Below are 27426 nucleotides of genomic sequence, written 5' to 3'. Positions count from 1 at the left end.
GTGCTGCTATAATTGCTATACATTCTAATGGTGCCATCTTCTACATAGAGAAGCTTTAGAATGAAACCTCGAATAAAAAATTGAATTCAAGTGATTATGCTGTAACATGGGACTGATTTTACCCAGTTATAGTCAGTTTTACTTTGACAAATCAATATATTTTCATCAATAACTGCCACAAAATCTTACTCTTTTAGAAGAAGATTTTAAAGCCTTTATTTAAAAAACTAGAGCTACCGGGAAATGCAGGGAGAGAGAAGATATGAACATAGAGTCAAAATTTCTAATACTTTATGTTATTTTTTAAATGGACATGATAATAAAACAATATTGCACTCTGGTGCTTTTATCTTTGTCTTGTGGTTCAGTTGTGACAGGCATGCGGGCGGCGTAACGTTGCTCTCTCATTCCGTCTGTTTAAATTTTAACATTGTGCTTCCTGTAAGCATCAACAAAGGCATCTTACGTTACTGCCTGGAGATCGGCCAAAACACACGCTGACATAAGAGAGCATGTCGGAAAATACCTAATTAACATAATGCAATCCATTATGCAAATACTGGGGGGTTTCTAGGATCTACTCAATCTTTAAAGAGGACCACTGCACTCCTGATAAACTCCCAATAAAACACACACACCAGATGACCAACTGAGTTGTGGTGGCCACACCTATTGATAGTTACAGCTCAGGTTAAATAATATTCTTTGATGCAAACACCATCGGGCCCTCGCAGCAATCCAATCCTAAATTTAAAACAACTTTCCAACAACAATCCATTGTATAATTGCAGTTTACTACTTTACTACTTTTTGAAAAGTTTTATAGGATCGCAAGTATCCTAACTCAAAACTAAATCAAAACAAACACTAAACATTTCTTATAATAATAGATTCCCATTGCCTATTATTTGACATTTTTTTAATGTTGGTGGCAGTATTGATATCTGAGCTATGATACTGATACAAAAAAGGAAAACCATTCTGATTCATTGATCAGTCAAACTATGAATAAATACAAATAAAATGCAGCACAAGTATAATAAAAACATAATTTAAATCATATAATTCTTTTTAAAAAGAAATATAGTTTCAAGAAGATTAAGAATTTGTGCATTAACTCTCAATTTGCTGTATTTTCGATGCCCGGCACTAATGATAACACAAAAAACTGGTCCATAGAGTATCCCCTTTAATTTTGCATTAATTTCATGCATAGCCTCCATTCTGCACTGAGGGTTTACAGTGATAGTGTACCTGAGTAATTAAATAGGCGTAATATTGTAATCTTCTGACCACACGCTGTACAGTAAGGACTCAACATCTGATAAAGAGGTAAATAATATGACTTACCGCAGTCTTGTTTCTAAAGAATGAAGGGCAAGTTGGATCACAACACATCTTTGATCCACCACTTATCCAAATAAATATTCACAAGCCCAATTAGTCCTAAACAACTTCACTTTCAAACTAATCCTTTATTCATGTGAACAAACAGATTGCTGTCGCCGGGGCAGGACTTTGAAGGCCAGAACGAGCTGTGAGGCTATTAGTTTCAGAAATGCAGCATTCAGTGAGCAAATGGCACAATAATTAAAGTCCAGCATCACAAAACCAGCTGTTTCAGTGATTTTGATTTTTTTTATAGAATATCTTTAAGCAGAGTAGGTCATCCGCATTTCAAAATAAAAAATAATAATTAATAGGACTACAATATTTTAGCATTCAGCTTTTAAATATGTAGATGTCAGTTCTTACCTTTGAGTCCATGTTGCAGCTCTTTGTGCTCTGCTGAGGTTCTCTATTGCTCTGTATGAGTCTGACCGAGCAGCTGATGTGGGGACAGAGGGATGTGTAGTATATTCTACCTGTATTTATGACCGTCCCATAATGCAGCAGCCTCAGCACGTCCTCAATGTCCTACTTTTCTCTAGCTTTTATTTTCAGGTTGGCCTTATTCACTCGCAAGGGTGCAGAAGACTGAGAGCCTCCAACAGTCACAGACAAACCTCTTATTTGAGAAGATGTCCTTCTGTGGCTGTAAATACTAATAAAAGATATTTAACTGTTCAAGTTTTATAAATAGGATTTTTTGTGGTACGTGCTATAGTCAACTTGGTCTCCAGAGCATCACACTGCTGGTAATTAGTTTTGAATAGACCATTTCTCTTATAATACGTCTATACTTTCACTTGTAATGGAGTATTTTTACATTGTTGTATTGGTACTTTAACCAAGGTTAAGGATCTTCAATCTCTGTGTCTCGGGGACTGTACCAGTGTTTCTGAATGCAACTAATTTACTAGAAATCTAACTTTACTGATGACCAATTTCCTAAACATAGCATAGTAAGTATGTTTTCTATGTTTTCCATAGTTTTCAGTTCATTTGAGTTTGATGTAAACAGAAACTTGTTTGAGATACAGAAGATAATCCAGAGCAGCAGCAGCCCTGAACTGCCTACTGAAGTCAAAGCCTCATAAAGTCTGAGTCTGGTGTTCTTGTGCTACAGGAGCTAATACTGCTGTTTTGATAGAATACCAGGTCTTAAATTCATTTCTTCCTCTCATTGGGCTTCTGAGAAGAGATAAAATAGTCTTTGTAAAGCGTAATTACCACTATGATTGTTACTCAAGAAGTGCTACCTTTGACAACAGCAGGCTTTACAAGAGAGAGCCCTCTGATTATTTGACCAACTATCACCTACAATACCAGAGGGATGAGAGCACAACCTGCTGTCAGACGCAGGGTATAACAGCTAGTTAGCTACTGAACCATAGTACGGTAGTTGTAAGCTGCACCTCATGTCACCCTCAGCTTGGTGAATCAAATCAAATGCAAATATCTGCTCACTTTACTCCCTCTATCAACATTATTCCTCACTAATGTATCATCTTTCTGTGGTCACAGTCTCTGAGACACACACCTTCTGTGTGTTTGCGTTACGTTTTGGTGATTAATTAATTAGGCTTAAGCTTTAGCTTCCTGTTGTACTTATTGTAAGTCCCACTAGATAAGAACATAAACCAGAGCCTTGATTAAGGGGATGAGGAGAGATTAATACAGTTTGATTTATCTCTACTGGTTAGATTTTTGTAATTTAATTACCAACAATAACAATAAAGAAAATATTAAAAAACTGGCTAGGTGGTTTGTTGTTTACTTTTCACACAGTTGACCGAGATTTCATCTTGTTTTTAATTGTTAAACCAAGTCATACAGCTAAAATATATAAAATGTTAATTCACAATTTTCAATCTTATCAATCCTACTTATTATCCTGATTAATGTTTAAATAAATATGGCTGACCAGTTTCTGTCAGAAGCTAACCTATAAACCTTCTGTCCAGTCACTCCTGAAGTAACACTGTGTTGTTTCCTTGTGTAACTCCTCCCCTTTGTTCTCCTGAGGGATTGTTCTCTGATTGGGTGTCACATTGAAACCAGAAGTGCACCAGCAGGTTTGACTAAAAGCACTGGTGTATTGTGTGTGGAAAGTCACAGCAATCTCAACACAAAAACATTGGCATGGATAACTGGAGGCAACCAACAAAGATTTCCTACAAGCGGTGGAGAAATCCTGAACTGAGGTAAAGCTACTAAATTATTTGATTATTTGATTTTTTTATTATTGTATTATTGTACTTCCTTATATGTCTGGGAGCACACTGCCAGCGTTGCCCTGCCCTGTTGTTTACATACCACAGTGTGGCCACAGTCGTGTATCCATACTGATATATTTGTATTAAATGTAACCTTTTGTGCTTCATAATAAAGTTCTCCTTTTGGTGTGCTAACATTCAGGGATGAGGGAAATTTTGTGGGTCAGAGCGATGAAGACCAGGGCACAGACAATGAGATCTGCACTATAGCCTCACCAGGAGTCGACTCAGGGGGACTACAGCCTGCATCCACATCTGGATTTAATAAAACTGAAGGTTTGTAGAATACTATTAGTTGTAGTCTATACACATTTTGATCTTGTATGTCTTGTGTGCTACGTTTAGGCATGAAACATACACATCATTGAGATGGCCTTTCAATATAAATTTAGTATTTGTGCAATTTTAGTCAATCTGTTCTGACTGCTTGTTTTTGTAAGGAAAATGTAGGAGAGTAGGTCAGCTGATCCACCAGTTAAGTACTGCATTAATTCTTCTACCTTTGTCAGTACAAAAATATTAGGAACAAAATATACTTGAAGCATTTAAACTAAAAGTTCTTATTATGCAGCAGAATGGCCCCTGTCAGGGTTTCATTATTATATAGTTGGATTATTATTGTTGGTGCATTAACATGTGAGCAGTACTTTAATGTTGTAGTTGGTCAGGGTGGAGATCATTTGAACTGCTTTATATACTATTTGGTAGTAAAATATAGTATAAAGTAACATAAAATGGGAATAGTGTGTGTCTTTTTATTCTTTGAAAACTTTAAAAATCAATAAAATATATTTACATTTACACATTTCTTTACAGGGGACAGTGAACTTACAGTGAATGTTTTGTCCCTTTTTACAGAAACCTTTACAGTAGACGACGCACTGGAGGCCATCGGCTTTGGAAAGTTCCAGTGGAAGATCTGTCTCCTCACCGGACTCTCATGGGTAAGGATCCTAAAACATACAGAAAGGTCTTCATTCTAATTTCAAGACACTATATGTGTTTCATGTAGCGCTCTGCCTCTCTGAGAGCAGATAGGAGATGCCATGGAGATGATGATCCTCAGTATCTTGGGCCCCCAGCTGCACTGTGAGTGGAGGCTGCCCAGCTATAAATTGGCCATCTTAACATCGGTAAGGTATTCTCAGGACTGTATTATTCTACAGCTTGTTGATTTTGAAATGTGTCAAAGTGTTTACTCTTTTTTTTTGCTTCAGGTGGTGTTTGTCGGGATGGGGATTAGCTCACCTGTATGGGGGAATATATCCGACAAGTACGGCAGAAGAGTAGTGAGTCTCATATGTGGGTTTTTCATATATGATTTAGGGATGTTTGTACAAATATTTGTACATTATTTGATGTTTAACTCGTGTTTTCTGTAAATGTCTGTGTGGTAAACAGGGTCTGACGATTTGTATGTGCTGGACTCTGTACTACGGCCTGTTGAGTGCCTTCGCTCCGGTGTACGGCTGGCTCTTGGTCCTGCGGGGCCTTGTAGGTTTTGGCATCGGAGGAGCTCCTCAGTCGTAAGTTTAGTGTTTCCTCTGCATGCATTAACATGAAGTTTGAACTGAGTGAACCGACACATTTTAGCCATGAAGTGATTTGCAGCATACATTCACTCTCTTTTAAGGGTGACACTTTACTCAGAAGTCCTCCCAGTGAAAGCAAGAGGCACCTGCATCATGCTGATTGCGGTACTATGGTGCTTTTTTAATTAATCATGACTTTAACTGTGTTCCAGTGTTGAATATTTGATCTGATTAATTCTACTGTTTATTGATTGCCTCCTGTTTGTTGGCATCAGGCTTTCTGGGCATTTGGTGCTGTGTTCGAGGTCTTGCTGGCATTGTGGGTAATGCCCACTCTCGGCTGGAGGTGGCTTATCGGCCTGTCCACTATACCAATGGCAATCTTTGTTTGCTTCTGCTTTGTAAGTATGTTGGTTATTGATAGAGAGGCATTAAATAAAAACCAGATGGGGTCAAACTCTCAACTGAACTGTCTGTGTTCCACAGTGGCTGCCTGAAAGTCCTCGCTTTGATGTGCTGACGGGAAAAACAGACAAAGCTTTGGTAACTTTAACGCGTATCGCCAAAGAGAATGGCAAGGCCATGCCTCAAGGGAAGTTGACCATCTATCAGAAGGTGAGGGTACAGAGTGATGGGTCAGAAAAAGGAGATGTGTGTCAAATATTAATGAATGTGCCTTCTATTTTTGTTGTTTAAATTTCACAGAATGAACGCGGGTGCATCAAAGATCTCTTCGCTCCTCAGTATTGGAGAACAACTCTTCTTCTGTGGTTTATATGGTTAGCTTGAGTAACACATTTTTTACTTTGTCCTTTCTATCAACTTTCCTTAATTAGATATTTTGATCTAAGGTAATTATATAATCAAGGCTGGATTAGCAACCGGGCAAAACTGGCAACTGCTTGGGAAACCTCCAGGTTCACTCTGTGTCAGTTGGTTTGTGGTCATTTGGCTAAATCTGTTTTGGGAGTATGCAATTAAATATAACATGCACTGAACTGATATGAGCCATGTGTTAAAATATACTTTTTGTTTTGATTTTTAGTGGATATTGGGCTTAAATTGTATATATTCTTAAGTAAATCTGTCAGGTCAAATGACCTTAAATTCATTGTAGCAAACGTTGGGCCAGGTACTATTATGGAAGAAGCAGCTGTTATTTAGGGCACCATGAAGAGTAATGCTGAGATTGGCTTATGTATCTATTTCATGCTTTATTTTCAACTACTTGTCCACAACTTACCTTGTTGAACATTGTATTGTTATTTTATTCAAAGGTTTGCATATGCCTTCTCGTATTACGGGATAGTCCTGTTGACAACTGAGCTGTTCCAAGCTGGAGATTCTTGTGGGGGTAAGTAACAACAACTTCATGTGGATCAGGTTTTAACATTTGTCATATTGTATCTTAAATTGAATCACCAAAACCAAACTGTCCTTCTTTATAGCGACCCAAGGGGCCAAGATTGAGCCAAACTGTAGTCTGGAATGCAAATATTTGACATCAGCTGACTACAGAGACCTTTTATGGACGACCTTGGCTGAATTCCCAGGTAAAATTGCTCCTTTTAGCTCTTATTAGCATTTTCTCATAGTTGTGGTGTGTAATTGAAGCTGTAAGGTGAAGATCTTCATGATGCTAGTGCCAAGAACAGTGTTAATCCCATATATAGGCCGTTCTTCTCTTCGTTGTCCATCCTGTCTATATTTATAAAGTTACCAAGGAACCATAAGCTCAGGTTAAACTTCACATTTCTAATGCCATGACATTTGGTGCACATATAAAGCTAGATTTTTTTTATTTAAAAGGTATATTTACATACTTTCTTAAACAGGTTTGAAGTCATTTAGGCTTGTTGATATAAACTCACCTTTGTCACCACCCAGGTCTGCAGTAGTAGAGTGAGATACAGCAATGTGTTGTTTAAGGCAGTGGTTTAGGCTGTATAAGTGTAATTTATTCTCACTATGTCTTTTCAGCTTTTGGCTGCAGTATTTGAAATGTTTGCTGTTTGCTTTTCATGTTGGTTTCAGGACTTTTAGTTATCCTTCTGGCAGTTGATTATATTGGCAGGAAGAAGAGCATGGCACTGTGTTTCTTCATGTTTTCTTTGTGCATCCTGCCCTTATATGCTTGTATTGGGAGGTAAGTTTTATTTATTTTTGTCACATTGGAACAGCAGCAACACATTAAAACATCAGGGCTGATCTGTGTCTTTCTTTCTTTCTGTTCATACAGGACTGCTCTTACAATCTTCATATTTATTGCTAGAGCTTTCATCTCGGGAGGATACCAAGTTGCTTTTGTTTACACACCAGAGGTAGGTCTACATGCCATTTTAAGATTAACCATACTTGTTTTTGGATCATTTGGACTGGACAAAATGCTCTCTCCTCTCTCCCATTAGGTGTTCCCTACAGAAAACCGAGCCTTAGCAATGGGGACTTGCAGTGCGATGGCCAGGGTGGGTGCCCTGATTACACCCTTTGTGGCACAGGTATGCAGTAACAGCTCTGTTGGTACTTTCCAAAGAAGCTCTTTCAAAATGAGCTGCAGCACCAGTCTGATGTGAGACCCCTTCACATTAGGCTCTATGTTTCCTCACCGGCTCCTCGGTTTTTGTGTTTTGGTTCTAGGTGTTGCTCAGGACATCAGTGTATTTGACTTTGTCACTGTACTGTGGCTGTTGTCTGCTGGCCGGCGTTGCATCCTTGATCCTGCCCATTGAGACGATGGGCAGGGGTCTGCAGGAGTCCAATCTTGACTAGGAGGCCGGAGGGCAGATGAGCAGCAGAACCAGCCATTCAAATAGTACACACACAGGGTAGATCAGCCAGGAGGGGGAATGAAAAAAACTGGAAAATAAAGGATATTTTGTCGACTCCCATGCTGCTGTAGACGCCACAGTTGCCTGGTTTAACTGTGGCTTGAATCCTCTGAGCGATGATGGGTGAAGAACAACAGGGGACAATCTCATTACAGGCTGGGAGTGATAATTAAGGGAAGGCCTACTTCCCATGTCTAATGAGAGCGGAAGCACACTTGTGCTTGGACCAGTTTGTTTACCTCTCTTCCATCTAGGCCATTAGAAGCAACAGAGGGACATTTTGGAAAATGATGATCCACTATGTTTCACAAGAGACTGTGACGTTTGTTTTGATACATTCTGAATAAAAATAATTTCTTTTGTATTTATTTATATTTGAAGCCATTTGCCTATTGCGAATTAAAGTTATTTAATGTGCTTTAAACTTTGCTTTGTTTCGTCAGTGAATCTCAGTATTGTATAATATATAATTATTGATTGATTATTCAATTAGTTGATAAGTAAAAAATAATCATTAATTGATGCCCTCCTCAACATTATGTCAACCTCGCTGCGTTTCATAACACGAGCAGATTATATTATTTCATCAACATTTGTATTTGGGAGTTCCTAGTCTGGCCAGTCACCTTGACAACATTGGCCCAATGACAGCGCGCACGCGAACTAGGCCAGCCAATCACAGGCATCCGGCAAAGCTGCATGTCATTTCTGCCCCACTCGCAACCTGCACCGTGTTTTGTTTGTCTGTCTGCGCACCGGTGATGAAATCTCGGGGTCTGCTGCTGGCTCGGTACAAACGGAGGAAATCTGTCAAGACTTCCCGCTCATGAGGACTCCGGTAACCGCAGAGGACGCACGGAGCAGGACCGAAAGGGAGCAGCGCCGGGGCTCTGGAGTCAGGTGCTGCTGGATGAGAGTCTGACTAGGCATTTTCTCCCCGGTGACAGAGACAGTATCTCAGCGGCGCATCTTCCCACATCCTCCTCCCCTCCCTTCTCTCCTCCTCTGCTGCCCTCCAAGGCTGCAGCCCACCGACCATGGCCCTGGTGACTCTGCAGCGCTCTCCCACCCCCAGTGCAGCATCCTCGGCCAGCACGACCAACAGCAGTGCGGGGGAGGTAGGTGGAAAAGCCGGGGTTCGGTCTTTGTGTACGCGGGAATGAGGAAACGCCGTGAATGCGCCTGCAGGAGCCCGTATCAATACAGGCTGTTTAATATCTCTGCAGGAAGGACTAACCTTCATACCTCTCATTGGTGTGTGTGTGTGTGTGTGTGTGTGTTATAAACTTGATATATTGTTGCATTGTTACCAGCAGAGAGTTGTTTGTTGCTGCTGTGGCAGCGGATTTGTAAACAAAATCCTGCAGAGGGGGAGGGGGAGGCTGCTGGGTTTAGCTGTCAGAACAAAGTGCTCATTTTGCTGCTGCACAAACATTTGCTGCGTTGCGCTCAGGTTGTTCTTCCTCCTTGTTATTGGGCTTTTTTATTTTGCAGTAATGCAGCCTCAAAGTTAGGGGGGAGGAGACTTTAAAGGGGAATCGCATCGATTTTTAGATTTATGCTCAGTGTGTGTGCCCCAGGACAGTTCAGTGAGGTGTTCACGAACTTGAGGGGGGGACAAAAACACTGATTGTGAGATGTTGTCACTAAGCTCCTTGACAGGATTTAAACCCCATTTGTATGCAAGACCTCACACTTAAATCTTATCAGTCTGTATTCGGTATTTCACATTAAAAGAGTTATTTTCTAGCTTTAGAAAACTGCAGCCAGGTTCAACTCCTGACAATGAGAAGAAACACTGGCTTTGGAGTTTGAGGCTGTGATTGCAGTCAGCATTTAAATACAGCGCAGTGCCAGATTTGACATCCCAGTGAAATCATAACGTCAGGGTTAGTGCTCCAGTTTCTAGGTTTAGGAAAGTAGATTACGTGCTCTGAAGTAGGCTGTCTGGAAAAAAAACAAAACATAAGTAGTGACATATTTCCTCTGATGAGACGTTTTTAATATCACTTCCTGCATCACAGCTCACTATTCTGCAAGAGTCAGCCAGCAGGAGGAGAAAAGTGTATGGGTGTGATGTCTGAATGTGTTTTTGCTGAACTTAGGTGTCCGAACGATTCAACTGTCAGCTAGGACATTCGCAGCAGATGAGATCGTAACACTGACCAGGGAGGACCAGCAGTTGGCGCTGACACCCTTTAGTCCAATTGCATGGTCCTCAATACCCATTGGCACTACTGTACACGTCTTAAAGATTCAACTAAGCATAGACATATCAAGGTCCAGTTAGTCCCTGAATGTATCAGACTATACAGACACAAATTGCCATAGTGATGATGCATCGTGCTTATAATGAACGTCGGCCTCCAGATGATCCAAACAACAGTTCAATGTGCATGGTGCAGTCGCCTCTGTTCACTAATCCAGTCTCAGCTCTGAGCTGAAACTACAGATATTAGGTTCATTAAGATGTGTGTTATTGTTATTATTATTTTATTTTATTTTATTTCCTCAACATTTATTTTAACGCTAAAGGAACATCTATTCACTGCCTTGTTTCTGTCTTTCAGGATTTTGGAAGTGACGATGAGCGGAAAAATAATCAGAGGTAAGATCTTTTGTCTTTTAAAAAAGTTTGTGTATTTGATGTTTTGTATTTCTGACTGTGAGATGTGTTTTTATCCTTTTTTTGTCCCGGCCTTCTGTTTCCGGTATGAGCCGACTCAGATGAGCAGACAGCAATGTCTCAAGCTGTTTGAGCCTCTGAAACAGTTGATTTTCTAAGTGAACTGTTTAGGTTGTAGCAGTTAAAGCAGATTCATATTTACATATTAATCTGGTGTTTAATTATGTATAAAACTCTTTTGAGAGTGAGTGTTTTTAAAAATGTTATGCAAAATAAGATTTCATTGGATAGGGAAACTGGAAGTAAAGTTGACTTGAAAAGGACGGCATCATTAAATACAGTAGTTTTCATTTTCACTTCTAGATTAGAGGCGTCTGCTGATTATATTTATTATTTGATCGTGTCTCTGCCAAATGCTTGTTGCACAATTGATTCTATAATAGATGGAATGTCTGGCCAGGACAGTATACAGTGAATTAGACGGTCAAAGCAGCATGCTTCTTTGATTATCAAAAACTATTTTGGCAGGTGATGTGCTGCTCGTCTTGTCCACCGTCCTGACTATTTGGTGATGTGAGTGAATCTGGCTCTCTTACAGGACCGGTTAGGCAGTTTATTTTCTCTAATGGCCCGTAGTTTCTCACTGTTGTCAAGGAGAACAAGCGTTTAAATGTTTCCTCTACTCAGTTATGTAACAGAGAGTACATAAACTGTTGTTCCTGCTCGGTCACAAAGCTTGTCTTTAATTAACCAGACGTCACAAAAAGTCATGATTTGTGTCAGCAAAGCTTTGGCACAGACTCTGTCTTTGTGCTCACTGTGTGTGTGTGGGGGGGGTCATTCACAGTTGAAACAGTAATGTCATGCCTTGTCTGGAGTGTCTGAATGAGTAACATGTTTCTGTGGCTCAGTAATTCATCATCAGCGTGGAGTCTTAATTTAGGATTCTGCATGTCAGACTTGAGATTGACGCCAAGTAACATTTCCACCGCCTCCCAGCGCTTGCATGAATGATGGCATTGTGGCAGAGCGTTGCATAGGGAGAGCTGATTGCCGCTGTGAAGAGGAGATAGGGAGCCGAAAGTGAGAGGACAGTGCAGCACGGGCGAGGAGACTAGGCTGAGATGGGGGGGGGGGGGAGCTGCTGGGAAAGAGAGGAAGGGACTCCCCCAGCCAGACCGGGACCACAACGAGAAAAGGTGAAACACGCTGCTCCGAGAGGCTGCCAGTCCCCTGATCGTGGACGGGAATACGGCAGGTGTAGAAAGATGGATGGAAAAGATGTTAATGAGAGGAGAGAGGAAACTGGAGTTTTCCTAAGAGACTGGTAGAAATAGTAAACTTCTCGCAGGATGCGTCATGGTTTTGTGAAACCTTCACATAAAGCCATGTCACCGTGCGCCTCACTTGTGGAGGAAGCTGCTGTGACTCGGAGGGAGACTGTCGCATGTAAGTTCTCAAAAAAAAAAAGCACAGACAAAAAGTTTAATCCATAGACTGATGTAGAATGACCAGTTTTTAGAGCACGAAACTTACATTTTTTGGGACAGCCAGACACCATTTTAAAGCTTTAATTCTGAGAGCTTCGACTACCAGCAGGTCACTCTTTAAGCTTTAAAGAGTAATGATTGTTATTTATTCAGTCATCACTGTTCCTCAATAAGAAAAATACTGATTGAGCTTGTCAAGACTTTGAAGTTTTTATTTTAACAAACCTTTCTATAGCGTAAAAAGAGTTTAATATTTCACCTCAAGCATCGTCTCCAACATAGGTATTCCTACTTATAATGTTGAAAAGGAATAAATACCACGCCAGCAGTGGAGCTGAAACAAAAGGCCTTGTGATCGTCCCACTCAGTCATACAGGCTTTTGGTGTGTGTGTTGTGTGTGTGTGGTGCTGTGTGTGTGTGTTGGAAGAGAGTGCGGTTAAAACAAAGCCGCACTCTGTTCTGTGTGAGAAAAGACGCTAAAGCTCTTCCCTCCCTGCTCGCTGCAGCCCTTCGCAACAAAGTCATGACCCGAAGTGCTGCGTCCAACGGCGGTCGGACAGGAGAGGAAGTTTTAAAGCCCGAGCACATATGGACAGTCGTGGTTGTACGCTCGATTCACCACAGGTCAGCCAACCAATCAAGAAAAGAGTCTGTAAATCATGCTGTAAAAACCACAGGGCTGTAAAAGTCACTGCATCAGGACCTCTGCTGACTTTAGTCTCCTGATGACCTCCTGTCCTGCTCATGAAGCCAATGAGGACTTAATAAGATGCAGACTACACCTGGCCTACTGTACGCTACGTATCAGCCATTTCGTGTCCCTGTCTCAACTCTGTTCTCATAATAATGATTTTAATAGCAAGATTGTCAACTCAAGTTCGAGGTTCAGGGTTTAATGTATTTATCATTTTTGTACACAGGGTTGTAAAATGAAATTTAGGTTGTAGGCTTTATACTACTCACAAAAACAAAAGAAAAACCGTTTTACAGTGGAGTGTGGAGGATGAATTGAGTCTCACAGCCTGAGGTAAGAAGCTGCTACTGTAGTCTGGTGGTACAGCGGTAAATACTTCTGTATCTCTTGCCAGACAGCAGCAGGGTGAACAAGCTGTGGCTGGGATGGGTATTGACTTTTAGTACCTTTTGGGCTCTGCACAGGCACCTCACTGATATCACTGATGCTGGGTAGATGGGAATCGGTCTTCTTCTGAGCAGTTTTAAAGGTCCAGTGTGTAACATTTAGGAGGATTTATTAGCAGTGGAATATAATATTCATAGGTTTTTTTTTTATTAGCGTATAATAAGAATTGTTGTGATCTTGTTACCCTAGAATGGGATGTTTTTATCTACAGAGGGAGCAGGTCCCCTCCCATGGAGGCCGTCATGTTTAACCACCATGTTTCTACAGTAGCCCAGAACGGACAAACCCAACACGAGTTTCACGACCACCGTAGTTTCTTCTACAGGCTTGGTTGAGCCAGGGGGTTTCAATTGGTTGCAATCTGCCACTACACCACTAGATGCCACTAAATCCTACACACTGGTCGTTTAATTAGTCGCTGCCTCCTGTCCTGGGCCAGTTTGTGATGTTTCCAGTCAGGATGCTCTCTATTGCTCCTCTGTGAAAGTTAACAAGAACTTGGCACAGGTTATTTACTTTCTTAAGTTAGTTTCTAAACTTTCTTAACCAGGGTGGAGAAGTGTGATGACCACAACAGGTTCTCTGTGATTCCCAGAAACTGTTCACCTGCTCCACCTCAGCTTCACTGATGTAGAGACGGACGTGTGTCAGTAGTTTTGCTGCTTTTCTTTGTCTTATGTGATAGTAAATTGAACATGTTTGGCATTTTTCACTAGTTTCAGACAATATATAAACCCAACAATAAGTCAATTAATCAAGAAAATGATTGGCAGATTTATCCAAACCTTTTTTTTATTTATAAGGTCACATACCAATAATGATTCAGTTGTTGCTCTGTTCAACACTTATAACACCAAAGGATGTGTTAAACAAGTATCCACTTGACATTCAGTGAAAAGGCATAGGCATAGTACAACAAAATGAACTCTTTAAGGGGGAAAAGGGGCTTAAATAATCCGACAATATCCACCTAACCCACCCAAAACTTCCTGTGTGTGCTTTACTCATACTGTCAGGATAATTACATTACACTATTTTGTTTGAAATAGTGGTGTCTGTGTAGCATTTTGACTTGAATTGATCAGGCCAAAATGATCAAGTGTCCAGCCTTGTTTGAGCATGTGTCTTTCATCTTCCCGGCAAACATAAGATGGGTTGTAAAGATATGGAAGAGGTCGGCTGTGTAAGGCACATATGGATGAGTAAAATAATGTGTGAGAGAGCTGTTTAAGGCTCATACATATGGTAAAACTAAACGGTTGTGATCAGGAATATGAGGTCGAGACAAAACATTCTCCTTTTTTCACTTGTCTTTTATTCTAAGTTTCGAATGAAGAATAAGGCAGAATGCAGTTACAGTACTACACTGCACTGTAAAAAGACTTTAGTTCTTTGCTGGCATTTGTTAACCCTGAATTTTTTTTCCACTTCTGCTCTTTTCAGCCTCAGTGAGAGCTTCTTCATGGTCAAAGGAGCCGCCCTCTTCCTCCAGCAGGGTGGCAGTGCACAAGGACCAAAGACCCCGACCCACCACAAACATGCAGGTAGGAACACACACTCACACACACAGACATAAGAAGCTTTGTTTCTTGTTCCTTTTTTCCCCATATTCTCTGCACAAATAAGCTCCAGACAAAAGGAAGTATTGTATTTGCTGAGGTGGCTTTTCTCTCTGTGGGTTTGTCTGTGTTTATTCTAAACTGTGTTGGGAACTGTTACCTAGCTGGGTCTGACCTGAATCAACCTGCAGCTGAACATGAGGGACGCTCACAAAATTAAATCACCAAACTGTACAGTTTAAGTAAATTAAACAGTCAATTGACAGAAAATTAATTAGCAACTAGTTTCAGTCATTTTTCATGAGAAATATTTCATGGTTTCGGCTTCACAGATGTGAGGATTTGCTGTTGTTCCTATTTAATTATTTTCATAATTGAATTTATTTTAATAAATTAGAATTTGGTACAATTGGTTGGAGGAAAAAATAAAAAAAATACCCTATACAGAATAGTTTAAACTGAGCTCCACCTGAAGAAACTACAACAGTAAAATCCTGCTTTTACATTAATGCATTAGTAATAATAATCTACTGATATAATACAGTATAACAGTCACAGGGGACATTGGGTACTTTAAATTTTAGTACTTTAAAAACATTTTCCTGGTTACACTTACATACTTCAGTAACATTTCAATGCAGGACTTTGGCTCCAACAGATTTAGTGTTATTACACAATCATCGTGGTGCTGCTGCTGATGTTCGTCTGCACATCAAAGTGGCGTTAAAATGTGGCCTAATCTAAAAATAAAAATGTTCTGTAAGTCTTTTGATGTCCATCAGTGGGTTTCTATTATAGACGGCCGCTGTTTACAAGTTTCTAATCTGACGTCCATGTTGAGTCTGGAGTCATTTGAGGAGAAATGTGGGACCAGACAGAAGTCAGTTTGCACATGACTCATGTGTTACTTGCTAACATTTTAGCTTAGCACAGCTGGAAGGCTGCAGGGTTTAGATTTGTCTTCATTGAGAGAAATCTGCAAAGATATTTCCTCCCAGTGGAAAGGAGCAATGAATGAACAATAGAACAAGCTGAATGATCAGTTTGTAGTTGACCTTTAGTTTTTTTTGTAAGAAATTCCAGAAAGATTCTCTGTATTGAAGCCTGTCTGTGATTCAAGTGTGCATTATTTTCTCTGTATTGTTAAGTCTGAACTTGGAAGCAATATTATCAGCCTATTAAAGGCGGTTTTAGTTACTTACTGCAATGGCCATTAAAGGACCAGTGTGTAGGATTTAGTGGTATCTAGCGGTAAAGTTGCAGACCACTCGTGTCTGTATTTGACAACCTCGGGATGAGATCAGGCTGTAAAGTGTGTAGGAGAAACAATGGGGACTGTGTTCCCTCTGTAGATAAAAACTTCTCATTCTAAGGTAACGAAAACACAAAGACTCCTATATTCAGGTGATTATTTATTTGTATTATTTATTATTGATTATTAATGAAAACACACCTGTGAATATTATATTATATATTTATGGATCCTCCTAAACGTTACACACTGGACATTTAAAGTTATGGTGGCAAGAAAATGATTTTCTCTGTCTGATCTTTGTGAGCTGAACAAAATGTCGACGTCCAGTTTAGACATCCAGACTTTGTTGATGAAGTCTCAATGCATGTTTGACTTTCAGGTGATTTACCTCAACACCTGCAGGTCATGTTTAAGATCCTCCGGTCTGAAGATCGCATTAAGCTGGTCAGTATAATGCTTATACATACTTTTTTTCCTTTTAAATATTTGGATAGTAGGTTTTATGTATTGCTTCTGTTAGTGTTAAGGCCTTAATTTCATTCAATATATAAAACATTACAGCACAAGTATTGATTCTTTCTCTCATTTTCATAGTGCTGTTGAGCTCTGGTTTGTAGGTTATCATGCAGTCACATGTTTTTGTAGAAACAGACAATAATTGCATGACAACACCAGGAAATACTGGATATTTTTCTCCTAAATGCATGTATCTTGCTTCATGTTGTACAGGCGGTACGGTTAGAGAGCGGATGGTCAGAACGGGTGCGCTATATGATCGTTATCTACACCAACGGCCATCAAGATACAGAGGAAAATATTGTCCTAGGAATGGACTTCACAGACAAGGACTGGTAATTAATTTCTCTGAAGTCTTACATTTAGTGCAGTTTAATCTGATTATTAGATTTGTTAAAATCTTATTCCTAAATGTTTGTGATCTACAGTAAAGATTGCTCTATTGGGATGGTGCTACCACTGTGGAGTGATACCAACATACATTTAGACGGAGATGGGTAAGTTTCAGTTTGTCCTTTAATAAAAATTCCTACTTAAATCAGCTGGCTGAATATAAGACACACATGTACGTGTAAGAAAGCTTTCTAGTGTATACTTCCTGCTCAGGCCTCCAGCTGTGTGTTTTGGTTGTTCTCTGCCTTTTGGGTTTTACTGCCCACCAGTGGCAGAGACATGAATTACATGCATTTTTGCTCTGTGTGTGAGAGCCGTTCTTGCTGACCTGTTAACATTGTCTCTGTCTCTGTATGCTGGAGGAATGTTCCACTGGTCGGTGTCCCGAATAGTCCCATGAACGAGCTGTGTCCAGTCTGTGTTTACATCCCTCCAATCACTCTTCATCTCCATCCAGACTCAAACTGACCTTCCTTCTCCTCCTCTTCCTTACCAGAGGCTTCAGTGTGAACACAGCAGGACGGTCGCATGTCTTCAAGCCTGTATCTGTGCAGGCCATGTGGTGAGTGAAGTCTTCATGTTGACTGGGATTACTGTTGTATGTGTGTTTGTTGTGTATGGACAGGGAGGAAAATGCATTGTCCATGCTAGATAAATTATCTTAGACTCTTGTGTTAGGTAGAGCAAATAGTCCATTTGAGGCCTTGTACCTGTAAATCTAGTGTAAACACTTTTTTCTTAACAAACATACAAACAAAATGCCACCAATTATTTGTCATTCCAATCATATCAACATAAAAAAATACACACACAGCACAATGAGATGTCATATTATTGTTTGGAACTACTATCTGTCACATGTGAATAAGAGGGTTAGAAACGAACTAGGGAAATCTGTAACTCAATTAAACTGTTGCATCTCACAAATCTACTAAATTAAAATGTATTTAAAATATTCAAAATGTTAATTTTCTTAGTTATATAAACTATAGAACATTTGGTTAGAATTGTCCACTGTGATCATCACTGTAATGACGTTCCTGGTCTGTTTTGGCCTCTCTTCGCTACTGTCACCACTTCTGATAGTCTTGCTCTATCCACACGCCACCTGCTGGTAACTTATCAGAATTACCAATAAACAAGTCTATCTTTTTTTTTTTTTTTAAAGTAAGTTTCTTAGTGGCCCTGCTCCTTTCAGCATGCATCCATCTTTTCGATAGGGATGGGAATGGAGAACTGGTCCCAAATTTTTTGATCCATCAGAATTCCTTTTATCAATGCCAGCAGGTTTTTGTGCATTGCAAAACAATGACGTCAAGCTCATGTGTCTGCGCTGCTGGAAGATTGCAACAAGAAGTAGTCATGGTTGACAGGGCGAAACGGCCCTAAGTGGGGCCTCATTTCACTAAGAAACTCAAACTAGTTCTCTTTTTCTACACTGTGTTCAGACTCAAAGATAATAAAACAGTTGTGTTGACGCAGAAAACCTGTATAGGCCTACTTTTTTCCCACACTGAAATCAGGAATCAATAAGGGAATGGACAAAGAATTGGACTGATGAGCAGAATCGATAACGGTATTGCTATCAATAAAATCCCTACTATTCGATGGTAAAGGCTTCGCTCTGTGCCTTTGCAGGTCTGCCCTGCAGGTCCTCCACAAGGCATGCGAGGTGTCACGCCGGTTCAACTACTTCCCAGGGGGCATTGCTCTCACGTGGATGGCCTTCTATGAGAGCTGCATCACCTCAGAGCAGAGCTGCATCAATGAGTGGAACACTATGACCAACCTGGAGACCACCCGGCCTGACTCACCCACTATGTTTGTCGACAGGTGAGACGCTCCAGACTGCTTCCTGTGACCTAACAGTTTTAGTTATGAGGTGAAGTTTAGCATGTAGGAAAATCCAGGCTGCAGTGTATTGAGTCATTCACAATACACCTACGCCTGATGTTATTATCCTGTATGCCCAAAGAGGGTTTCAAACAATGTCAGCCTCACGTGGCCAAACAGACCAATTGCTGCGGAGTTCCAACATTCCTGGTGTGTGTACGTCCTCAGTCATGGAAAAGTTTTCAATGTTTTGGACACCAGCTGTTCTCCTTTTGTCGCTGTCCTTTGTTTTCAGCTGTGGAAACGTGTTACAGTGTTATGCTAATTTTCATTCAGACAGCAGCACTGATGTATTGACTCATTATGTGCAGGCCAACAGAACGAGAGAGAACAGAGTGTCTCATCAGAGCCAAGCTACGCAACATCATGACGTTTCAAGACCTGGAGAACATCACCTCGAAAGAGGTATGTGCCAAATCAACACCTCAACCAAAACTTAGAATCCTGTAAGACTATTTTCTTCTTTAGTTTTTTATGTAGAAATCTTGACTACAGTGTTTGTAAAAGAGTGGTTTTTGAGGTAGTTTGGCACATAAGTATATCATGGAAGTCACCATTGTATCTTGCATAGATTAATAAAGAATTAATAAAATGTCCAAATTTACCACCACGCACTGGAATCACTTTACTGTGTTTTATTACAACCACAGTATTAATATTTAACTGGAAGTACACTGAAGTTTTGTTTAGTAAATAGAATCAGGGAGTAGAGATTTGTTCTGCAATAAAGCTCCAATGTGTTGTAATTTTTGTTGTTGTTGTTAGAAAGTAAATAGTTAAATAAATAAATATGTGTTCTGTCCTCGTCCTCAGATCCGTAACGAGCTGGAGCAGAATATGAGCTGTAACCTCAAAGAGTACAAAGAGTTCATAGACAACGAGATGCTTCTGATCCTGGGTCAGATGGACAAGGCCACACTTATCTTTGACCACGTGTACTTGGTGAGAATGTTGTTCTTTTTTTTTACCTTGTTTTTAATATCATTTTATTTGTTTTTTATATCATACTTCTACAATAGTTTCTTCTTTTTCCTCCATGCTGACACACAAGTACTGTCTCCTCTGTGGTTTATACTTACCTCAGTAAAATACAGTTTACTTAACAGTAATTATTTAATTATGAATACGTTTCTGTTTTTTTGCCTCTGCAGGGCTCTGAGTGGAACGCTTCCAACCTGGAAGAACTACGTGACTGCGGGTGAGCAGATATGCACATACCATGTTTTCCTAACTTAAACCTAAATGTTTTATTCTTACACAGAACTAAATACAAGATGTACTGTACATGTATATTGTTACCTGAAAGCTGACTACTTATATGTAAATAAGGTATATTTATCTGCCCTATATTAGCATATCGACATACATGTTTTAGTTTAAAAAGCAAAACGCACTGTGTGCAGGAGTATCCTGCATTGAAAAGTGAGATATGCAATGTGTCAATGACATGTGTACCACAGTGTGTTGTGGTTGATCTACATACTGTGATAGCACCCAATAAATTGAATAAAGCAATATTTCAATCTTGCATCTCAAGCTTTGGCAAGAGAAGAATACAATTATATCAAGTTAACCTGTTAAAAACGCACGCACATGTCTCTGTATGGCTTTCAGTCTGTAATTTAATCAGTGCAGCAGTGTTGGTAGATATTTAGTCTGATTCTCCATGTGAAACAGATTTATTTTTATATGTGTTGAGTAACAGTTAAACTAATAATCAGCCGAGCAAAGAATATCATGTTGTTGTTATTGTTTTGCAGAGTGGGTTACATCCTGAATGTTACCAGAGAGATTGACAACTTCTTCCCAGGGATGTTCTCCTATCACAATATCCGCGTGTACGATGAGGAGGCCACCGACCTGCTGGCCCACTGGAACGACACCTACAACTTCATTGTCAAAGCCAAGTAAGACCCTACATGTACAAATAAACCAGTGAGCTGGAGCTTTTTAGGTGGGGGGGTGGGTGGCTGTGGCTGTAATGCAGGAGTTGAGGGATAAATTATACACTGTAACACCAAGCTGTTATCCAAGAAACAGCAGTCAACAGAACTGCTGTCCCACAACACTTTGGTATTAATAGACATTGGCATTTTTAGTCATCATTCCTCAGTCATCAAAGCTTGAATGGCTCACATCAAGCATTCTCCCAGAGTACTGGGGCCGTGATCACACAGGACACATTTTTCTCCCACCCAAAGGCAAGACGCAGCTGTGAGTTGTGCCAGTAACACGGGGAGAGAGAACTGAAATGGTGCAATCAGACCGGTTGCTATGCAACTGTCTAAGCATGCTAACCTAAGTAAAATAAAAATGGAAGTTAAGACATGTAGAGGTCATAGCAGAAACCTGAAACTAGCACCAACTAGGTCCATACGATTGGATGTAAATGATTTTTCCTCTGTCTGATAGGAAGAACAGTTCCAAGTGCCTGGTGCACTGTAAGATGGGGGTGAGCCGGTCTGCCTCTACAGTTATTGCCTATGCAATGAAGGAGTATGGCTGGTCTCTGGAGAAAGCCTACAACTTTGTCAAGCAGAAACGGAGTATAGCTCAGCCAAACGCTGCTTTCATGAGACAGCTGACAGAATACGAGGGGATCCTGGATGCAAGGTAAGCAGGCTCTAGTTTCACTCAGGTTTGCACTTTGCTCAGCTACCTGCAGTCACACTTACAGCCACGAGGTTTCATTTTGGGGCCTGATACTAATTACACATACTGCTGGCATTAAAATTGCAATGGTGCTTTGTGAAGCTTTCTGTGTCTCTTTGTGTTCTCTGTCTGCCACTTGTAAACAAAAGTCCACTTTGCCTTCACAGTAAACATCGCCACAACAAGCTATGGAGGCCTGAGGCAGATGAGGAGGGATCAGACGATTTGCAAGCCTCTGGCCACAGTACTGGTGGGGAGGAGACACCAGTGCTCAGAGAGGAGGAGGCCTGGGGAGGCTGCGGGGCGTCTCCCTGCAGGGGTATGGGTCTAGAGATGGAGCCCCTTGACTCTCTTAACTATAATTATTACTTCAGACGTTTGTCAGACTCTGCACTAGACAGCGAGCCCTCCACCCCAGTAAGGGGTCCCCCTCTGCTGGGTATGGAAAGGGTTTTCATTGAGATTGAAGACGTGGAGAGGGATGCCCTACTGGAGGACGAGGGTTTCCCCATGGCCCATTTAGCCCTGCCTGGCGAGGGCACGGCAGCTCAGACGTGTGGGCGCCTTGACCCCCTGGAGGACATGAGACTGAGGCTCGAGTTCAGCACTTTGGAGGAAGAGGATGAGGAGGAGGCCAAGAAAGAGGAAGCTGAGATGGCGGCGCTGGCTCAAACACCTGGAAATTCAGATGGGAAGAAGGCCGGGGAGGAAGGCGAGAGGACGGAGGAAAGCCGGTTAGGCCTAGCCAACCTGAACACCAACAACAGCAACCGCTTAGCTGCCAAGCGCAGCTGCCCTGCAGCTTTTGACGTGAGTTGGGAAAATATGGCTTTTAACTGTGGTTTTTAACTTTTTATCCATGTGAACATTTTAAAATATCATGTCAAAAGCATATGTACTGTTAACTTAGCATTTTACATATACTGCATGCTACTGACCATATACTGTGTTCTGTTCCAATGTTACTCCATTTAGGACAGTGCTAGCACAGGAAACCCTTTAAAAGTGAAGCCTTCCTATCAGTCCTGTAAAGACTGCCTGCGTCTACCACAAGGGCGGCGCTGTGACCGTCCAGCAGGAGGCCGTTCTCACCGCCTCAACCCTTCCCGCCACTGCACTGTCCCCACCATATGCATAGATCCGCCCGGGACAAATTTTGCCACTACGGCAGTTCTGCAATCGCTGCAGGCCCCTGCAGTTGTCCCTCTTAACTTGGTCCAGCCCTGTAGTCCTCTGTACCGCTGCGCCACATGCGGCCCTGGTGTCCCAGCTGTCCCACTAACCACCCGCCAGAAACTGGTCTCACCCATGAGCTGTGAGGAGACACCTACTGACCGCAGCTCAGTGGAGACGGAGGACATGGACGAACCACAGGGGGACGACGTTGGAGAACATATATCACGGGAGGGGGCAGGGGCCATCGCTGCAGCCACTGCTGAAGGTTTAAAATTACAACCCGGTGGAGCAGTGGAGCTCCAGCTGCAAATGCCAGGACTGGGGATAGAATTTGGTCTGGAACTAATGCGACAGAGGGCAGAGCGGCTTGAGAAGCTGCCAAGTTTGGCCATGGAGGGCCAGCTCCCTGTTGGGCCCCTGCCTTAGTACAGTGGCCCTAGCATGGATGAGATGGAGGAGGAGGCTTACCACTGCCTCCACCAGGTACACTATGATGGCTGTGGGCCTTTAGATGACTGTGGTGTCCTACCAGAAACGAAGCTCTGCTTTGACCTGTACTGTCATGTCCTGGCCTCATAGCTGCACTGTAACAAGCTGCAACAGCAGCTCTCGTCCTATCATCGTCTACTGGCATTAAGATCCAGATGAGGCTGTTTTGACCACATGCTAAAGGCTTGAATGCTTCTGACCAGATAAGGACTGAAGACTGTCCAGTGTCCCCCCCACTTGTCCCTCAGACCTGTCGGTCGGGTCTCTTCTGAGCCTGCCAGCCACACACCACATACTGGATCACTGCTCTTCCCCACAGCTCGGTGGCGATGAGTGTTATGCTGACATTTTACCCGCAACAGACAGGTTTGGCATATTCCTAAGACAGGAGACGGTGGTGGTTTCTAACTTTTGAGAAAGCTATAGCTAGCTCTTTGATATTGATGGAAAGAAAAAATAAACCCGCTTCTGTCAGTGTACTGTATGTTTCTCAATCCAACTCATCAACAGTATTCATGAAGGAGCTCAATGAATGTTTGCAGTTGAGCCTGTTTGATTGCATTCAGTATCTCCTCATGTTACCGCTGATGACTGAATCCTCACTCATACCTTCACTTATATTTTCCCTGCTGCAGCTGCTTTTGCATCGCCAGAGGGCATTTCACGTGAAAGCATAATAATTTTTTAAAAGGATGTGAGCATATGTGAGCCTTTTTATGCCTCTTTGTAAAGCATCGTACCTCAGACCACAAGCATCTCGGGACTGTTTTGGTCAAAGACTGTTTTGTTGTCTGCTCAGTGGCTGGTTCACCCCGACCTCCTCCATTAATGCAATCATGTACTTAAAGCGCTCACTTTAACCCACGCATGACTTTGCAGTATTAGGCAACATATCCTCCACATGCTTAAACAGAAAACATTCTACATGAGTTTTGAAAAACTGAAAAAGCTTTCAAATTTGTCAGTTTAAGTGACAACAAAAGACAAAATCGTTCATCAGGTGGATGATAAATTGATTGAATTGAACGTAACCCCTCGTCTCTTACTTAAAAGAATGACAAAGAAAAGAAAAAAAAACACTTTCAGTTGCTGGAAGACATTACATTCGTTCATTAAGATGTTAAGGAATATTCATAAGCCTAAATGTAAATTTATTTTTGATTCCTGATGTAACCAAAGCCATATCATGTTGCCAGGGCCAGTTAATCACCTTCATGATTTTAGACGGCAAAGAAGCTCAGAACAGTTCCCTTTGATATACTGTACATACTTTACTATACTGATCTTACCCAGCCTGCATCTGGGTAGTCATTTATCGTAGAGGCTCCCGTGGTAAATGTGGCTGACTCGGTTAACTTTTTTGGACACACGTTGAAAAAAAAAAAAACATAGGCTACCTTTCCCTAAACACACAAACATTTGCAAAGGCACACTAATCATGTATGAATTTAGCACTTGAGCACAACTCTAGTATCCATTTACACAGACATATTTCAGTAGCTATGTTTAATCAAATTAATTTGAGAACACTAAAGAAGAAAAAATGATGAATGAAATCTGCGGTAAGCTTCAAAGAAGTAGTCAACTGACCAAATAATTTAATAATAATAGTTTATTTGATCTAATAATGACGGTTGCAGTCAACAGCAGATGCTGCTGTAAAATGTTTTGATAATTTACAGTTTATGTGAAATAAAACTCCAGGTGTTATTATTCTTTCAAATGACCATATTAAATATTTCTATTTACAGTGTCAAAATAAGAAATTCTATTCCCAATTTCTAATACTAGATACCCTTTGTTTAAATATAGAATAAGTATCCTATCAAGAAAAACTCAGCTCTTATCCCAACAAACTTTTTTTATTTGTTTTTTAGACTTTTCATTTCGTACATGTTCAGAGAGCTTGAGGCATGTTTTGTTCAAATTGTGCCACCAATCCAAAGTTGCTGTGCCCCAAGGTGTCACTCTGCAAGTTCTTCTGTTTGGTTGATGTTGTGTTCTTACTGTTTTTGGCACGCTGGGTGTGCTAGAATGGTACTGAATGATGCCTGTTTGTATGCAGGAAAAGCACATGCAAATGTTATTATTGTGTTGAACGATCTGAGTGCTTCAGAAGAAATGAAAAACTGTGCAAGGAATGAATGCAAATTATTTAATCATCTTGAACCATGAGGTTATTGTAGATTTTTTTGTAGATTTTGCTTTTCTTTAGTTAGATCAGTAGAAACAAGCAAACAAAAAACAATGCATCCTCTGTTCCTCCTCCTCCTTCCTTAACTGGACCCCGGAGAGTTGCAGGTTTGCTCCACTAGTTAGATTTAAATAATTTGGTTTTGCTTTTAACCTGTTCTTCCCCTCACATGGCCACATGGAGCATAATGTAACATAAGGCACTTACACAAGCATCTGATACTGCACACATTCAATGTAGAAGCAGTTCAAAGTGAAAAAGGTACAATTATTATAAAGTTGTTATTAATAATAAACTTTGCAGCTCTAAGAATTAAGAACTGTTACAAAGTAGCAAGCTAGCTAAAGGCTGTGAAAGACAGATTTAAGTAATAGTTTAAACTTTGGGAAATATACATATGCTTTGTTGCGGAGAGTGAGAAGATCTCAGTTGAGTTAACTTAACTCAGCAGACTAGAAACTGAGAAACAGCTGGTTTGGCTCTTTCCAAAAAGTAACAAAATCCCCCTACCAGCCCCTCTAAATCTCTTTCTATAACTATTAACACTTTATATCTTATTTGTTTGATTTGCATTTGGTGAACAGGGATCCAAAAAACTAAATTTTTAACTGTGATCATTAGAGGTGCTATTAGGCGGACTTCCTTTCACCTTCAGACATGGCTAGCTGTCTTTATACTAGTCTTTATGCTACGCTAAGCTTAATGTCTGCTGGCTGTAGCTTCATATTTACTGACAGACATGAGAAGTGGTATCGATCTTGTAATCTAACTCTCAGCAAGGAAGCAAATAAGCGTATTTCCCAAAAGTGTTGAACTCTTCCTTTAATATTTTATTAATATGACTCCAACTCAAGCCAGTTGTTCTCAGTATGATCTCATGGGCCTCGGTGTGTGATGTTACAAGCACTAAATCCTTCTATTTGTGTTCCCAGACCATAGCACGACGTTCGGTTGTTTTCTTCATTGTTTTGAATTAGTTCTTGTATTTAAGTGCCTTAACCTTGGCCTTAGCTCTATCATAAAGCATCACAGGCATTGCAAAGTTTCTGTGAGTGTTGATGGTCTGGTGTTTTTTGTACATTACTCACCCTCTCTCCCAATAATAACCATGCTCCTTGCAATGTATAACTCTGCACATAATATAATGTATGCAAACACACACACACACAAGCTCATGCACAGCAGCCTCCTCCACCCCAATACACACATACTTGATGGACTTCCATTTATTAATAGCCTATAATAATATTGTATTTGTTTGATATTGTTGAAACTTGTGGTACACTGTATTGGTTCAATAGCTGGCTGAAGAACCTTACCTGCTGGAATGAGAACTATCATTTACATTAAAACATTAGATAGGATTAATTTAAGTCTTTGAAAATTTACCAGTCTGTATATATTTTTCTCTACAATTTGCTATCGAGTACATTAGCTTGCAAATGTGGCCAATATTAAGAAAAGAACTGATAATGCTACTGTGTATTGAGAAGTACTCATAATTAAGTTCTCGTGTTTGTACCACAGCAAAAAAAATGACTTTGGGCCGCATCTCTAATTTAGGCAAATGTCTTCGGGCTCTATTAAAAAATGGCAATGACTGAATTTTTTTATTGCATTATTCCCAGGCAGCAGGCATCAAACTGACAATCCTACTTTAGAGCCAGACATTGAGACTTTGCGAGAAAGGATATTAAGACATATTGTAAGTTAAAAGGGGGATCCAGGCATTTATAGAGTGTATTCATAGAGCACAAGTCTGCCCCAAAGCATGCAAGGTTGAGACAAGTGGAAAAATGTAGAACATGAAAAACATACCTGGGAGTAAGATTTTGTTACGTTCATTGTTTTTTTGTTAACTTTTGTGTACTGTACTGTACATTGCCAATGTTCATGTGTAATGCACTTTTTTTTACATTTTGTTAAGATGATGTCCAGTCTAATGTTTATCATGGAAATAAACCATTTCCGCTGCATAATCTGTTTATTCAGTTAAGTCGTTGCGGTGGCATCCAGCTCTGC

The 27426-nt window shown here is 40.7% G+C and overlaps 2 protein-coding genes across 2 annotated transcripts; both read left to right on the top strand.

Annotated features, from left to right (window-relative positions):
* The first annotated feature begins 3448 nt into the window (after nucleotides 1–3448).
* On the top strand, nucleotides 3449–8393 carry LOC118332689 (synaptic vesicle 2-related protein-like). Its single transcript, XM_035668086.1, has 16 exons — nucleotides 3449–3587; nucleotides 3802–3935; nucleotides 4518–4603; nucleotides 4694–4792; nucleotides 4877–4948; nucleotides 5061–5185; nucleotides 5293–5356; nucleotides 5467–5592; nucleotides 5678–5806; nucleotides 5897–5970; nucleotides 6469–6545; nucleotides 6640–6744; nucleotides 7226–7337; nucleotides 7431–7512; nucleotides 7600–7689; nucleotides 7829–8393. The coding sequence occupies exons 1-16, from the start codon at nucleotides 3526–3528 to the stop codon at nucleotides 7958–7960; spliced, it is 1569 nt and encodes a 522-aa protein (XP_035523979.1). The 5' UTR covers nucleotides 3449–3525; the 3' UTR covers nucleotides 7961–8393.
* Nucleotides 8394–8757: 364 nt separating this feature from the next.
* Nucleotides 8758–27369, top strand: ssh1b (slingshot protein phosphatase 1b). The gene is made up of 15 exons (XM_035668582.1): nucleotides 8758–9137; nucleotides 10590–10627; nucleotides 14721–14821; nucleotides 16471–16535; nucleotides 16821–16942; nucleotides 17036–17104; nucleotides 17497–17562; nucleotides 18639–18833; nucleotides 19205–19298; nucleotides 19707–19835; nucleotides 20045–20091; nucleotides 20654–20800; nucleotides 21306–21506; nucleotides 21713–22355; nucleotides 22521–27369. Exons 1-15 carry the CDS (start codon nucleotides 9057–9059, stop codon nucleotides 23145–23147), a joined length of 2625 nt encoding a protein of 874 aa, XP_035524475.1. The 5' UTR covers nucleotides 8758–9056; the 3' UTR covers nucleotides 23148–27369.
* Nucleotides 27370–27426: the final 57 nt, after the last annotated feature.

Source organism: Morone saxatilis, unplaced genomic scaffold, assembly GCF_004916995.1.
Source record: "Morone saxatilis isolate NCDOM2014 unplaced genomic scaffold, NCSU_SB_2.0 Contig21, whole genome shotgun sequence".
In the NCBI taxonomy this organism is placed as follows: domain Eukaryota; kingdom Metazoa; phylum Chordata; class Actinopteri; family Moronidae; genus Morone; species Morone saxatilis.
Note: the sequence above shows the minus strand (reverse complement) of the source record. Positions and strands in the feature narration are given on the sequence as shown.

Excerpts from the sequence above, each read along its gene's own strand:
- LOC118332689 (XM_035668086.1), top strand. The coding sequence starts at position 3,526 with ATGGATAACTGGAGGCAACCAACAAAGATTTCCTACAAGCGGTGGAGA. Across the intron at positions 5,807-5,896 it reads AGTTGACCATCTATCAGAAG|AATGAACGCGGGTGCATCAA; the intron begins GTGAGGGTACAG and ends TAAATTTCACAG. Across the intron at positions 7,513-7,599 it reads CTTTTGTTTACACACCAGAG|GTGTTCCCTACAGAAAACCG; the intron begins GTAGGTCTACAT and ends CTCTCCCATTAG.
- ssh1b (XM_035668582.1), top strand. The coding sequence starts at position 9,057 with ATGGCCCTGGTGACTCTGCAGCGCTCTCCCACCCCCAGTGCAGCATCC. Across the intron at positions 19,836-20,044 it reads TCTTTGACCACGTGTACTTG|GGCTCTGAGTGGAACGCTTC; the intron begins GTGAGAATGTTG and ends TTGCCTCTGCAG. Across the intron at positions 22,356-22,520 it reads GCTGCCCTGCAGCTTTTGAC|GACAGTGCTAGCACAGGAAA; the intron begins GTGAGTTGGGAA and ends TACTCCATTTAG.